The sequence below is a fragment of the Rhinoraja longicauda genome, chromosome 5 (genome assembly GCF_053455715.1).
Source record: "Rhinoraja longicauda isolate Sanriku21f chromosome 5, sRhiLon1.1, whole genome shotgun sequence".
In the NCBI taxonomy this organism is placed as follows: domain Eukaryota; kingdom Metazoa; phylum Chordata; class Chondrichthyes; order Rajiformes; family Arhynchobatidae; genus Rhinoraja; species Rhinoraja longicauda.
Genome location: NC_135957.1, coordinates 22727937 through 22743308, shown reverse-complemented (window position 1 = coordinate 22743308; position 15372 = coordinate 22727937). Strand labels below are relative to the sequence as shown.

Here is a 15372-nt window from a genome sequence, read left to right as displayed (position 1 = left end):
TTCAATATGACCAACTGAGATCACAATTGAATCGCTTTAAATATCTAATCTCTACACTTTGTATCATTTGAGACCTTCCAGCACCTTCCTTCAAGCTCGGATCACGGTCTCCTGTTTTACCAGAGCCCAACCTCACTCGGGTATAATGGGAAGGAAAGTTTTTAGGTTTACTTTTGCTGTCATAGGAGGTGCAGCAAATCCTCCAGCAATGTAGCCCAATTGCCAGGGTGTACTTGCTCCCTCTCCAACACCGTCTACTACATGGCATGCTTGCTGCCAACAAAAAGCAATCCAAGATTCAGTCTGCAGGCAGCCCATCATCATTAAAATGATTCCCAGGGTCTAATTTCAAGTGAGCCTCAAAGTTGTAGTCTGGGAATGGGTACAACTACATTTTCAAAGCGATTTCTAAACTACACCTTCCTCTCAGTGAACTAAGTATCATAAGAACATGGTGAGCCCCCACAAAGAGCGATTCGGAATGGAATTATGAAAATTGTTAACATTGTTTGTTTCTGATTGAAGTGGATGGGTGAATCTTCCCATTCCCACCTCTTTCTGCCTTCTGCAGAGATCATTCCCTCTGCAACTCCTTGGTTCACTCAACCCTTCCCACCCAAATCACCCCCTCTCCAAGTACTTTCCCCAGCAAATGAGTTACCTATTCCTATACCTCCTCCCTTGCATCCATCCAGGGATCCCAGTAGTCCTTCTAGGAGAGACAGAGGTTCACAAACACCTCTAACCTCATCTACTGATGGGGCCTCCTTTACATCGGTGAGACCAAGTGTAGACTAGGCAACTGTTCAGCCAAACATGTGCTCGATCCACCAAGGCCTGACGGATCTCCTTGTTGCAAACCATTTTAACTCCTCTTCCCATTCCCATACTGACTTTTCTGTCCTGGGCCTCCTCCATTGCCAGAGTGAGGCCACACGCAAGCTGGAGGAACAGCACCTTATACTGATTGTGGGTACTGATTGTTGGGTACTGATTGTGAATGATCAGCAATGATCACATTGAATGGCGGCGCTGGCTCGAAGGGCTGAATGGCCTACTCCTGTACCTATTGTCTATTGTCTATTGTCATTCTAGTTGGGTACCTTATGACCTAATGGCATAAACATGAAATGTTCTAATTTTAGGTAATCTAACAATCACACCCCCCCTTTTTTTTTCAATTTCTTCCCTGTGGATTTGTACCCATTTCTTTGTAGTCGTTGGTGAGTGCGATTCTTGGTGCTGAATCACTTATGCAACAACCTAAACGTTAGAATTATTTTTAGATCAGATCATGCATTCATATTTTAACTTCTGGTATACTTGGACTTTCAGGAGGTGTACGTTGGAAAAGAAACTGTGTGCACAGTGGATGGACTTCAATTCAACAGTGCTTACAATGCAAGAGTAAAAGCCTTTAATTCAGCAGGTGTTGGACCTTACAGTAAAACTGTAGTTTTGCAGACATCTGAGGGTGAGTGATGAATAAAACAAACTTAATATTACAAAATCAATATAATTTTAGTTCTTACAGTTTATTTGCTGCAACAGTCTGAAGAAGGGTTCCTACATCTATCCATTCCCTCCACTGATGCTGCCTGACCCGAGAAATGCTTTCGCACAGGTGCGTTTTTCTCAAGACTCCAGCATCTGCAGTCCCATGTATCTCCACCTAATGTATAGTACATTTTAGCCTTGTCCACTGCCTCTCTGCCTTGATCATCCTCACCCTCTGTTGCTACGTACTGACTATTTACATGTCTATAAATGACTTCATTAATTGTAATTCCAGTCTTAGATTCTCTCTGTGTTTACTTTATTTCCCCCTCTCTACTCTCAGCTTAGTTCTCACTTGAAATATTCATGTGACATGCATCATTCACTCCCATGCTCCAAATAATATACTATACATTAGATGGAGATACAAGGAACTGCAGATGCTGAGTCTTGAGAAACACACACCCATGCGTACGCATTTCCAGGGTCAGGCAGCTTCTATGGAGGGAATGGATAGATGTAGGAACCCTTCAGACTGTTGGTCGTGGAGGGGGAGGAGTAGAACTGAAAAAGAGAGGTACGGGTGGTACAAAGCCTGGCATGTGAAAAGTGGATACAGGTGAGTGGCGTTTGATTGGCAGATGGGTGGAGTAAGTGGCAAAGGCGAGAGATGAAAAGGACCCACGGGTGTCAGAAGAGGAGAGCAATATAATGCCAGAGGGAGGATTTACAGGTGGAAGAGGATGGGGGCTGCAGGAAAGATAGGGGGTAAAAGGGAAATGAAGGTTTCGGGGATGGGAGATGAGTATACGAAGGAGGGGAAAGGAGCAGAGTGACTGGGGTGAGAAAGTGGGAAAATGATTGGGAGATCAGAGTAGAAGCTTAGTTTATGAGGGATTGGTGCAAGAGTCTGATAACAATGGGCAAGAAGCTGTTCTTGAATCTTGGGGTATGAGCTTTCAAGCCTTTGTATCTGCCTGATGGGAGAGGAGAGAAGAGGGATTGTGAGTGGTCCTTATGCTGCTTTCCCAAGGGAGAATAGACTGTAGATGGAGTTGATTGGCAGATGAGGCTGGTTTGTGTGATGGACTGGGCTGTCTCCACAACTCTGCAATTTCTTGCGGTCTTGGGCAGAGCAATTACCAAACCAAGCCATGAAGCATCCTGATCGGATGCCTTTTTTGAAGCTTGATCTGGGTCTGTTAGAAACGTTTCTCATTTGAAATTACTGTGCTCTTATTCCATTTGCAGTGGCTTGGTTTACCTTTGATCCGAATTCTGCTCATCCAGATATTCTTTTATCCAACGATAACCTGACGATTACATGTAATAGCTACGATGACCGGGTTGTGCTGGGATCTGTTGCACTCTCCAAAGGAATCCACTACTGGGAATTATCTATTGATCGTTATGACAACCACCCTGATCCTGCCTTTGGAGTGGCAAGAGTTAATTTACTGAAGGATATAATGTTGGGCAAGGATGATAAAGCCTGGGCCATGTATGTTGACAACAATCGCAGTTGGTTTATGCATAGTAATTCCCACACAAATAGGTAATTCATTAATGTTATTACTGACTTTTCAAAAACCTCTACCAGCTAAGTCACTTCTGTTAAATCCCATTTTCACATGGGATAAACAAGACACTGAACTTTTGTAGTAATTTGTAATTCAAAACAATATCATTTGAAGAATAGAAGAACCATATCATGTGCATAATTAATCTTTTTAGTTACAGGGGCAGTTTTAGAAAATACTAGACCAAGTGGACTCGTTGGGCCCAAACCTCTCCTGCATTGGTGCAGCACCCTCTCCTCCCCCCCTCCCCCTCCGCCTCCCCCCACTCCATCCCTCCTTCCCCTCCCCCCCACTCCATCCCCCTCAACCCCCCCTTATCCTCCCTCCTCTCCCCTCCCTCTCCCCACCCTTGGAGATAGGTTTTAACTTTAAAATGTGAATAACTTAAAAAATATAACACCGATTTCAATGAGGGTGAGTAAGGTGAGCCTAAAATTGTCGCGCCACCGTGTACCGTTTTGGCTGTAGTTCAGGAACAAACAAACAAATGAGAGTTTTAGTATATAGATTACCATAATATTACATTAGAAATGTTAAACATTGTATAAATGAATCAAAATGGTTGTGTAAGTTTGGACTAGGGTTTTGTTTTTCTGATTGCAGGACTGAAGGTGGGATTTGTAAAGGTACAACAATTGGTGTCCTGTTGGACCTAAACAAGCACAACCTCTCGTTTTACATCAACAATGTGCAGCAAGGCCCGGTAGCCTTTGAAAATTTGGAAGGCATCTTTGTTCCTGCTGTCAGCATTAATAGAAACGTGCAGGTAAAGGCGATGTCTAGAACAGTTGGTAGAAACACCATGAATTGTGCATTCCTTATGCCCTCAGCTTGCTGGACTGACCCCAAATGGACGATGAGAGGTCAGCTTTGTTTATTTAGTGGCATATTCAGCAGCAGACACATGTTTCTGCAAGGAGCGCCACAGAATTGTAGCTGGAAGGTTGGGGTGGGTGAGGGTACTTTGAGTACTCTTTTGAAGGTGGGTTTGGGTCTGTCAGAAAATGTTTCTCATTGTTTGAAAGTACTGTACTTTGGGGATCACCCTTAAACAGATCTTTTTAATAAAGGAAGACCCTGGCTCATAAATCAAGAGTGGTTCTGCAGCAAGAACGGGGCTACTCAGAGGAATTAGGAAACTTGTACAAGGCTTCCTATTCCATGCCACAAATCTGCTGTATTTGCTCTTGGCAAAAGTCCTCCAATTAAACCATTACCTCATCCCAATTAGCCTGGTGTAGTTGCATGTCCACTTCTTTGAAGACAGAGGCTTCCCACCTGCATTACAACATACCAACTGTTACAACAGGGAACATATCAGGCATCAGCATGCATTGGAGCCATTCAAGCATTTCTACTCAGACTTGTATGGCTGCAGAGTGGGGTATAAAGCAAACAGTTCTGAGAATTAGATAGTTTGTACAACGTAAGAGATTAGTGAGTGGTATTTTTTCTTTGTGATATCTTTAGAGATTTGGTAATGATTGACTCTTTTCAAATGGCAGTGTGGTTACTAGAAATGTAATATTATTGCATGGAATTTGTTTATGCATATTGGAAATAAAGAGCAAGATATGGATAGAAGGTAATCGTGCTTAATAGTTCTAAAATATAACATTTAACCTTTTCTTTAACATTCTAAAGAAAATAAATTTACAACAAAGAGATTTCATTCAGTGACAGTGTCTAAACCTTTGCGGATCCCTGAGATCTACATAATTCATTCTGATGGGAGACGATGGACCCCAAATAACCCAATTGTACAAAATCCTTAATTTTATGAGCTGGGATGAGAGATGTTAGGCAGTCTCCACTAATATCACACTGTAGTTCCCATTAGGTAGCAAGAAAAGCTTTATATAATTTCTAACTCACTCCAACTGCTTGTCTAACCAACAAATAGTGTTTTAAAATGTTAATATAAGCAGAAAATTTGGGATTTTGTCTGCAAATTTCTTTTTGAAAGCTATCTATTAATTGTTCCCTGTTTATTTCAATTACAAGATTAAGAAAGGAATATTTGACCGTAAAAGAGCACTCTTAAGTTCATTGTAGCATGAATGGATGGAATCACAAAAGCCTATAATAAATGTTGAGGACAGGTTAAAGTTAAAGACACTTGATTCATTTTAGCAAATCCATGCATGCATACTTATCGTAAATGTGTTTTTTCTTTCCTCTGTTAAAGAAGGAAAGTATCGGATTACGTAAAAAATGGATTTACTTTAATCTTACTGATTGTACATCCTCATAACTGGACCAATCTGTAGGATAATTGACAGGGAATGTTCCTGATGTATACAGCTCTCCATTCAGCGTGAAAATACAAAATCTCTTTCCTCTGGTACTCCGCAGAAATACAATGATGTAAGCAGATCAGCCCTACGTTAGGAAAAATGACCTTGAAATTGTCTCCCCTCAATGTTTTATGAAAGTACGGTGGCTTGCTTTACAACTCACTTGAGCTTCGACTCCAAATTTCATTCATATTATTCATTATTAGCAATGTGTATCCCAAAGTCTCCATGGAGGTTTCATGAAAGGTTCTTTTAATTGTGGCACACATAGGCTTTTTCAAATAAACTGGTTTGCCTTTTGAAATATCCCTTTGTAGCTTTGTCCTTGTTCAAACTTACTACTTCGCTCAAGCTCTCATTCTTTCTTGCTCGTGCACGTTCACGTCCACACCTCATGCCCTGTCCCTCTGTTGCTTCACCCATTTTCCACTCCGAATTATTTTTGGAAATGATCATAATTGCAGCTGCATTTACATCATACACTATGAATCTTGAAATGGTTGGGGCAATTTGGTTTTGCAATTGTACATCTGTCCTGTTGTTTACAAAGCAGCTCATAACACAATGCTGCTGCACTTAGAGTAAAGAACATTGTCATTTTCTCATATTCCTGTCAAACTTTTGTGTTTTACTCTCAACAGGTGACTCTTTATACAGGACTGGAAGTTCCGAATCATATCAAACAAGCCAAATCCTCATTATCCTACAGCCCCAAAAGCAAGATCAAGTACTGACACTTTAGCAACCAGCAAAATGACAGTCAGTTCAGGTATAAAACGTTTCAAAATTCCCAATACCAAATACAGAAAATACACCTGAAAAACTTAAAACCGTAGCTCCTGTCATTCTCAGTAAACCTCAGTGGTACCTCGCTGGTAGGAATTGGCACTCAAGAATTACTGGCAGTCATATAGCATTGGGATCAGTTCTCACTCGTAACAAGTTTTAGTTACAGCCTGTTGTGTTAGAAAACATAAGACAATTGAGATCTGTTCTTCCATAGCTTACGGACATAAAAACAGTTCTAACACGTTTTGATTTTTTTCTTTCAAAAGCAAGTACCCTCAATTTGATCAACATGAAACAATTATAATGGGGACCTTCAAATAGACAAAGATAGGATCTTTTACTGCCACACAGCCATTACTGACAAATATTAACCAATTAAATGAAGTGCATTTAGATGGTAGGAAGACATGACACTATAACATTTAAATTGATTAGAAACAGTGAAGAGAATCCTTTAGCAAATCCCAGCATTCTGTAAAATTGCAATACATTGGCACGCAGATGGGTGTCAATAAAGAAAGAAAGCAACCAACTAACGTGCTTGAGCAGCTAGTACTTGTTACCTGCTGAATGCTTCAGTGCACTCCTGATTGGGCAATGTGGGGGATGCTCCCATCAGCAACCTAGGAACCCAGGTGACAGGTCGAGTGGTGTTTTCCCAGCAGTGAGGGCCAGCTTGCCTTCTCTCTGCTACTTGCTTTTCACTCCAATTAAGTCAGACAGGGAAACCATTTTTGTGTCTCTAGAATGGAGCATCAGATAAAGAGAAGTCCCACAGAATTGTATCCCCGAGTCAAGGAAACCATTGGCCTAGAAATAAAGGGGTGAGCTGATCAAGTACAGTCTCCTGTGATGAATTGCATTATTTTCTCCAAAAATCTGACCCCTGGAGAGGGCTTGATTGTACTGTTGAGTCCTTAACATCAAGCATAGGTATTGGTTAACTTTTATTTGGGGAACTCTGTAGGGTTTCTTAATATAAAATATCAGGGTTATTTTTTACAGGTATATAGAGGTTAAAATCCAATTCTACCAAGTTCCCCTGCTGATTTTCCTGATTATTGTCTTTAATAATGTTCCCTCAGATAGTAAGAAAGTATTTAAGTAAAAAAGATTCAATTTGAATTGCCAGAATTACTGCATTAGATAACTGGCCTGCACTTTTACAATGTAAACTGTGAAATTGCTGTTTCAGCATTCACCAAGATAAATGTGAAACCAATTATTATGATTTTATTGACATTATGACATTGACTCAATTTTCTGATTGCTGAGGTCCCGTCATCAAGTTTACCCATAATATTTGCTTGCTATATATACACTCAGTAATGGGAGATATCGTTGACTACGTTCCTCTCGATCTTGAACTTGGTTGAGATTCTCCAGAGAGGGAAAGGTACGTGTGAAAGGCCAAATCTACTACTTCTGCTCCTGAGCATCATCTAGTGGCTGACTGGAGATCTTGGACAGATCTAAACGACCAATGTTAAATTAGAAACACATGCTGACATATTTCAGAAGCAAAATCAATGCATTTGTTTCCATTTACTTTGCTACATTAACCATAAAGTATTAACGCTATGAGACAAACGTTTCCTGTAAGCAATGTTGAAGGAAACAGGACAGATATAAGCTAAATACTGAAAGTTTGTATAAATATAATAGAGGTGTTTTGTGATTGTTATTGCAAGTGTCCGTTTTGCTAATCTTTGTCACGGTGTACGGTTTCAAAGGTAAAGTGGTGTTTGTGGCAGACACCAGAAATGTGTAAAATATTGCAGATGAACGTTGCTTTGCATGGACAGTTGAACAGAATTTGCTGATGTTGTGGATACTATTTACCTGATTATGCACTTTGGTGATGCTACTTAATTTAGTGATGTGCAAAATTTAGAAAAGATTTAGATAGAATGACTTTAAATATAAACTTTTAAAATGTTCAATATTCACCGGGATGATCTAACCTTTTTTCAAATAAAGACACAAGAGACCACAGATCAGGAGCAAAAACAAACTGTTGGAGGAATTCAGCTGGACAAGCTGCAGAGTTTGTTGCTTGCTGTTTAAATAATGATATTGGTGATATCAGTCAATCACGAAACTAGCACTGCCGGCTTTAATATGCATATTTGAGGTTCAAAAAATAGGATTTTAGCAGATGATCTGCTGCTAGACGTTTGGAGGTGGTTAGCAGAAACTCTGGCAAAAGATTTTCCAACACAACGGTCTGAGCTTGAGATTGGATGAAATGCAAGAATATTCTTTCCTGTGGCTAACTTTCTACCAAAAAGGGCCCTTCTCACCCAAACAGGTCCTTGCTTTGTCAAGTACTGCAACTAAAACCTGCAGACATACACTCCTGGTAAAAGTGATCCTCAGAACTGCAGCTAGTGAGCAAACCTGAATTAAATTTGTGTTCTGTGCGGACCCTAAAACAGGGGATGCGATTTCCATTAACCTTTCATGTGAAATTTGCTTTTAGATCATCACGTTAATTCTGGTGAAATTAATCTTCAGAATTCTGCATACATGAGTTGATTGACTACTTTAGAGCCAATCATTTGGAGATGATCAAGATAAATTGTCATTGCACTTAAATTTCTTCTGTCAAAAGACCGCGCCTTGTAAACGAAAGGTAGTATACGAAAATTTGTAAATCATGTTATGCATAATCGTTTGTTAAAATCTTAACTGTATATTCCCTATATCACAACAGTTCTGTTTATATTAATGAGGAAGAATAAGTTAATCAGTGTATCAGTGTATCAGCGCAGACACAAAATGCTGGCATAACAGCATGACAGGCTGTAGACACAAAATGCTGGAGTAACTCAGCAGGACAGGCAGCTTCTCTGGAGAGAAGGAATTGGTGACGTTTTGGGTCGAGACACCAGACTCAGTCTGAAGAAGGGTCTTGACGCGAAACGTCACCCATTCCTTCTCTCCAGAGAAGTTGCCTGTCCTGCTGAGTTACTCCAGCATTTTGTGTCTACCTTCGATTTTGACCAGCATCTGCAGTTCTTTCCTACACACAGTGTATCAGTGCATTTCTTTTATCTGTGAAATATTAGTTGTGAGTTCACATGCCACATACCAAAGGGGTTAAATGGATAATCCAGACTCACATTCTAGTTCAATGCTGTTGGAGATGCCATACAATGGATGATATTAAATCCAGACCAGGGAGATAACCTGTTCAACAATCTCCATTCAAACCGACACTGCTAAAAAAAAAAAGGACTGACTAGTGACTGATTTTATTGTTATGTTCATTATTATGTTTGAGATCTTGCTCTGTACAGTTTGGCTGCTATTTACTAGCTGAAAAATTTGTCATTTTCAAAGTGCTTTGAATTGTGATAAAATGTGATATAAATACAAAGTTATCTTTGTTTACAAGAAACGTTGATCCCAAAGAGGAACAATGCATGTTCCGATAGTTCCTTCGCATCAGCTAGTCAGATCACTCCCCTTTGCCAAAATAATCCATACTTTGTCTACCTCGAAGTGTGTGGATATTGAATGGGATTAAAATTGACCTTGCAGAATCTGCATTGAATGAAATTGCCAGAGCTCTAAATATCCTTAATTTATCATGCTGTATGATCACAGCATACTTTGAAGTTCGTGAGTGGTCTGCAAATCCACCCCAGATTACAGCATAGTTCCGTTCTTGAGAACTGTTTGTAACCCAGATAGTTCGCAAGTTGGGAACCCAATTGCAAATAGAATTCCCACTTGGGAAAAGATGCCTGCAGCCTCAGAGCAATCGGCAAACCCATCCCATTGGTCTCTCAAATGCTCGTTCATATGTACATAAATCAGTAACCTATCATTTGTAACCAGGGGAGAACCTGCAATGAAATCGTGTTCATAATATTATGATGTTTTAAAGATTTTTTTTTCTCCAACACTGCTCTGTAAAAGAGGAAACATTTCAGTGATATGTACAGGTATTTAATTTTTCAGAAATGTGAGGATAAGGTAAAAAGAAAGGATGACACAAGGAATTGCAAATGTTGGAATCTTAAACAAAACACCAAGTGCTGGAGGAATTCAGGTCAGGCACTATCTGGAGAGAACAGAGGGGCAACAGTAATGAACTGCTTTACAGAAGGTCTCCACTCAGTCTGCAAAGCTGACCCCAAATTTCCAGTTGTCTGTTACTTTAATTCTCATTCCCAATTCATGTCATGTGATATGAGCAGAATTAGGCCATTCAGCCTATCTAGACTACTCAGCCATTCAATCATTGATCTATCTCTCCCTCCTAACCCCATTCTCCTGTCTTCTCCCCATAACCCCTGACACCTGTACTAATCAAGAATCTACCTATCTCTGCATTAAAATTCCTCTTAGACCGTTGTCTTTGATCTATACTGTTCCAAAGTAAACTTGAGAAATAGCACCTCAATTTCCATCAATGCATGTTGAAGCCTTCAGATTTAATGTTGAATTAAACAATTTCAGATTAAATATTGTTAACGGCATCCTTCTTTATTTCTGCTTTCCAGCAACTGCTGTGCTCGATCTCATTGTACCAGGATTATTTTCTCGCTACTAACCTCAATCATCTCCCTCTACTTATAAATTTCCAAATAGATCAGCAATGATAAACAATTCATCACCCCTTCTTTGACGGCACCAACAGCATTTGTGTCACCTTGACGACTTTGGTCTCCACCTCGGCATAGACATTCCCTCTGTTACCCATTTAAAACCTTGAAACACTCTTGTTTTTTCCTCACTTTTCCAGTTCTGATGATAGGTCACCAACCCAAAATATTAACTCTGCTTCTCTCTCATTGATGCTGGCTGCATGCTGAATATCTGCAGCAATTTAGTTGACTTGTTTGCAATAGGTGATATGGTATGAAGGCTAAATGTTGACCAAGATAAATCTGAAAATCAAGATTAAAGTATTTTAATAATTGGGACTATGAAGTTAAAAAAAAAAAGAATTGAGCAAATGCTATGAATTCCATTTTTAGCCCACAGCTATGCTAGCCCCTGGTTATCAGCAGAAGAAAGGGAGGCATTATGAAAAATGTCTATAAATAGAGGTAGTTAAACTGAGCAATGTCCTACCAGAAATAATGGGTACAGAATACATACGAGCTTTTAATGGAATATGCAAAGTGATATGATTTATATGTTTGCACAGTCATGATGAGTGCTAATGATTCAAAATTGCTGTGATGGAGCAGCAATTGATAGCATCCCTCAGAAGAAGCCTTTATGACACTCGACGAATGCAGGTTAATGCTAAAATCACAAGAGTTTTAAACCACATTCTCCATGGTGTGATTTCTGTAAACTCTTTTTTCTAAATGCAAGTTCCTTAAAGCAAAATTGTTTAATTCCTTAATGACAAGTATTTAAGATGGAATCTTGTTCTCATAAAAGGGTAACATTGTCAAGTTTGTAATATCACAAGGTGTTTTGTATTGAATCTCTTTCGAATGCATGGTTCTAAACTGTTACGAATGGACCATTTAACACATTTAGAAACTATTTGTAATCAGTCTTAAATAAGGCACACAATGTTACAAACACAGACAATATTAACAGATAGATTGGATGTGGTTTGCCAGCTAAAACACTGCCATCCGTTATAATGGTGAATAAAACAGTCTTGTAGTCAAATTTCCTATATAGCAATGTTTGCTAAATGAGTTATTAAATATAAATTATAAAGATTATAATGCAAATGATTTTATATAAACACACCAATCTAATGCAATGAACCAAGAGTAAACAGATCTGGAATCTTCATTTCTTAAGTATTTTGCTAGTGTTGTTATGGTGTGTCTTACCCATTTCAGGGTATGGCACAAATGTATCTGGAAAATAATTGAATATTATTGTAACGCTCTGCCTTTGGAGTAAATGTTTTGTAACTGAATATAGTTTAATGTAGAATTTGCATCACCTGTGTTATGTAACTTTTTGATTTCTTACAATGTGAACCTTGCATTGTGTATTTTTTAAAATCTGTATTACATTTTATAGGGAACAAATTTAATATATTTATTTAGCCAATAGTTTTAGTTGATCATAAAAATTAGAAAATATTGTCTAGTTACATTTATTAAAAGTTTTTGTGATCAGTTAATGATTTTTAAATAATTCTAAGTTAGTCAGCAACTACAGCATTTTAATGAGAAGGTATCAATTTGTTGGCATACTTGTCACTACACCAGGTTTTGGGTGTGATTTAAAAATTCCAGGAATTTGATGACCGTGTTATTATTGATCACTCGTACAAGTGAATCTGCCTCATCAACTATTAAAACTACATGACACTGTGCTCATCTTTAAATTAGTAATATTGATCAGAAATCCTTCAGTGTTGCTCTATTCCAGCCATCCCCATACAGATGTTTCCCTGGCACATTATTTTAGCTGAAATTCCAACCACATGCTCCAGGGAAGGAGGAAATCCCAGTTTCCCTATTGAAGTAGATGGGACTGATAAAATATCAGGTCACCAACATGGAATTTATCTTTCAGCTAGAATGTGAATAAGCTATTCTCATTATGTTCTCAATTACTCAGTAAGTTAACATCTTCACTATTCCGAGAAAGAAAATGTGGCTTTTCATTTTTCAAATAGTAAATCACTTTTTAAAAGATATGTGGCTTTGTACTATGTTAAATGTGAAGTCAATGTCTTAGAAACTGGGCAGTTGGCACTGCAGAATGATTTGCTCTCATTGGGAGCAGAAAACCTTTGCCTGATTAATATCTAAGATAGCTAAAATGCGCATGGATTCCCCCTCCCCACATGTTTCTAAAACTTTTAGAGAGCACGATGCTTTTTATATTGAAAGTACAATTTTTGGTACTGTGCAGTTTGTACTTTACCAGCATTGACTTGGGGATGGTCTGGGCCATTCTGAAGCTAGAAATGGATATGCTTTGTCCACTTAGGGTTTCATTGTATTTTTAAAAAACTCTTAAATGTTAATTCTGCCATCAGGAGCTTAAGCGGCTGGTCCGCTGATTCTTTTGTTGTAACAGGTTGGTATTACATTAGCACAAAACCTTTTTATGCATACTGGATAGTTTGCGTTTTATACTTAACATTCTGTTACTTTGTCTACTCAGTGCACTCAAACCAGGTATTGCATAAACACAGTGAATATTTGTCCTGTAATTGGTGTATGTTCATAAATTGTGATGTGCCAAAATGTCTGGTGTACTTGTTTAATTAAATAAATCTGGCTATTACAATTCACGATTGCTTCTGGGTTTCATCATTCCACAATTTCTTATGAGATCATACGCTAAAGTTGCTGGCACGTTTTGTAAAACGTCTCTCACAATGTACCATGCAAGGGAAAGGGAGCTGAAAAAATATAGGACGCTTTGTTCTACAACATTGCTGTGTGATTCCCACCCAAGGACAAAAAAAAAGCCAATTTGTTGGCTCCCGGCACAGATTATTGCTACATTAGTGGGATTTGGTAAGAATTGTGATGGTCTGCATCCAGCAGGTATTTGGCCAGAATTGGGTCTATCTAAACTACATTGTACCCCTAGTTTTACACCTTCATCACCCAAGTCTCTGACTCAGAGTAACATTTTCATCATACTCAATGAGGTTCATTGTGTGTATTTCCCATATTTATGTTTTTTCTGTTAACACATTCCTAATATCTACCAGCATTTGCTGTAACTAGGATGTCAGCCATTTATAGTACGAGGTAGTATGCCGTGGCACTTGTTGAGTGTGCCCTCAGTTGGACAACTGCTAATTCATCATTTTTATTTATTCCTATATCGTGCCCCAACTGTGATAATATTGAGTGTACCCCTTCTGGAATCACAACTTAAATTAAAACATTAAACCCTATCTATTGTAAGTATCTAGTAGTACCCTCACTTTAGGGAGATTATACTGTATCAACCTGTATTTTTAAAACAAATTTTCTTCACTATCCTTGTCTCTTTTCTGAATGGGTTTAGCAGTCAATATTCTCTATTTCGAATTGTGGGCTCCCCTTCCTAACCGAGGAGGAGATACTTCCAGGTAACGAAGCATTTCAAACAGTTATATTTTTAAATGAAGCATGTTTAATTCTGAGGAATCATTTCTACAGAGGTTATAATTTACAAAGGATTTCTAATAAGCAAATGCAATATTTACAATACTAGAAAAATATACCAATGAGTTGCAGACAAGCAAGTTGTCTGTCAAGCACAGAGGGTGAGGAGTGGATTCCGTCTCGTTTCTCTAACTCCTAACTGTATGCTAACATATATGGTCTATCCTCATAATTATGGGCCTCTTTGTAATGGATTTCGGTTATAGTGGACGGAGTAACCACTAGGCGGAGGCAATGAGCAAGGACATCACCACTAATTTATAAAGAAATATGTCTGCTTCTTCCATTGTTTATATGAACTTATTTCCAAATACAATGCAATCCATGATGGAATATGTGAAGTACTGCAGGAAATTTGCTTAATTATCATGCTTTCATTATCTATTTTATCTTTAATATACCACCCGAGATACATTTAAAATATATGAATTAAGCTCCCTTTACTCGGTTATAGCATTTAGCAACGGCAATAACCAGCATCCCCACCCCCCACCAGCGGTCCCTTCATAACGAAGGATATCTGTATACTGTTTTTCTGCCAGTTGACAAGGTCTAGTATATGATAATCACATTGACCAGGAACTCTATGCAGTGCTTCAGCTGTGACCTAGCCAATGTTTTATGAATTGGTACAATGATCTCCTTGCTCTAATAATCTGTGTGATGGCAAATGAAGACCTATATACTGCATGCTTTTATCACTTTGTCTAATTCTGCTTCCACCTTCAGGGATCCTTGTACTTGCACAACAAAGTCCCTTTACTCCTCAATACTCCCAAGGGCCTAACCATTCACTGTGCATGTTCTTATTCGACTTACCAAAGTGAATCACCTTGTGCTTTGCAGAATTTAATTCCGTCTGCCCTTCGTACCAACTAATCAATATCATTCTGTAATCTATGACAACAATTTTGATATCTCAAATTACTGATCATACTCCTTTACAACTAACAGTAAGGATCCCTCACTCCTTTATAAGGGCCAGCAAGGGATACATAACTGGCTACAGGCTTCTAATCAAGCCTCCACCATCATCCTCTGCCTACTGTTATCAAGCCAATTTTTGATCCAATTTGCCAACTTGTCTGGATCCATTGA

General features: G+C 38.7%; 1 protein-coding gene across 2 annotated transcripts in view; it reads left to right on the top strand.

The window, feature by feature from the left end:
* The window catches only part of trim67 (tripartite motif containing 67), a 40054-nt gene extending 26669 nt beyond the window's left edge, over window positions 1-13385 (top strand). For both annotated transcript variants that reach the window (XM_078399074.1, XM_078399073.1), the window contains exons 7-10: window positions 1336-1474; window positions 2749-3052; window positions 3681-3843; window positions 6016-13385. In XM_078399074.1, the coding sequence (XP_078255200.1) occupies window positions 1336-1474; window positions 2749-3052; window positions 3681-3843; window positions 6016-6108 (699 nt within the window). In that variant the 3' untranslated portion in view covers window positions 6109-13385. The remainder of the gene's footprint in view (window positions 1-1335; window positions 1475-2748; window positions 3053-3680; window positions 3844-6015) is intronic.
* Window positions 13386-15372: the final 1987 nt, after the last annotated feature.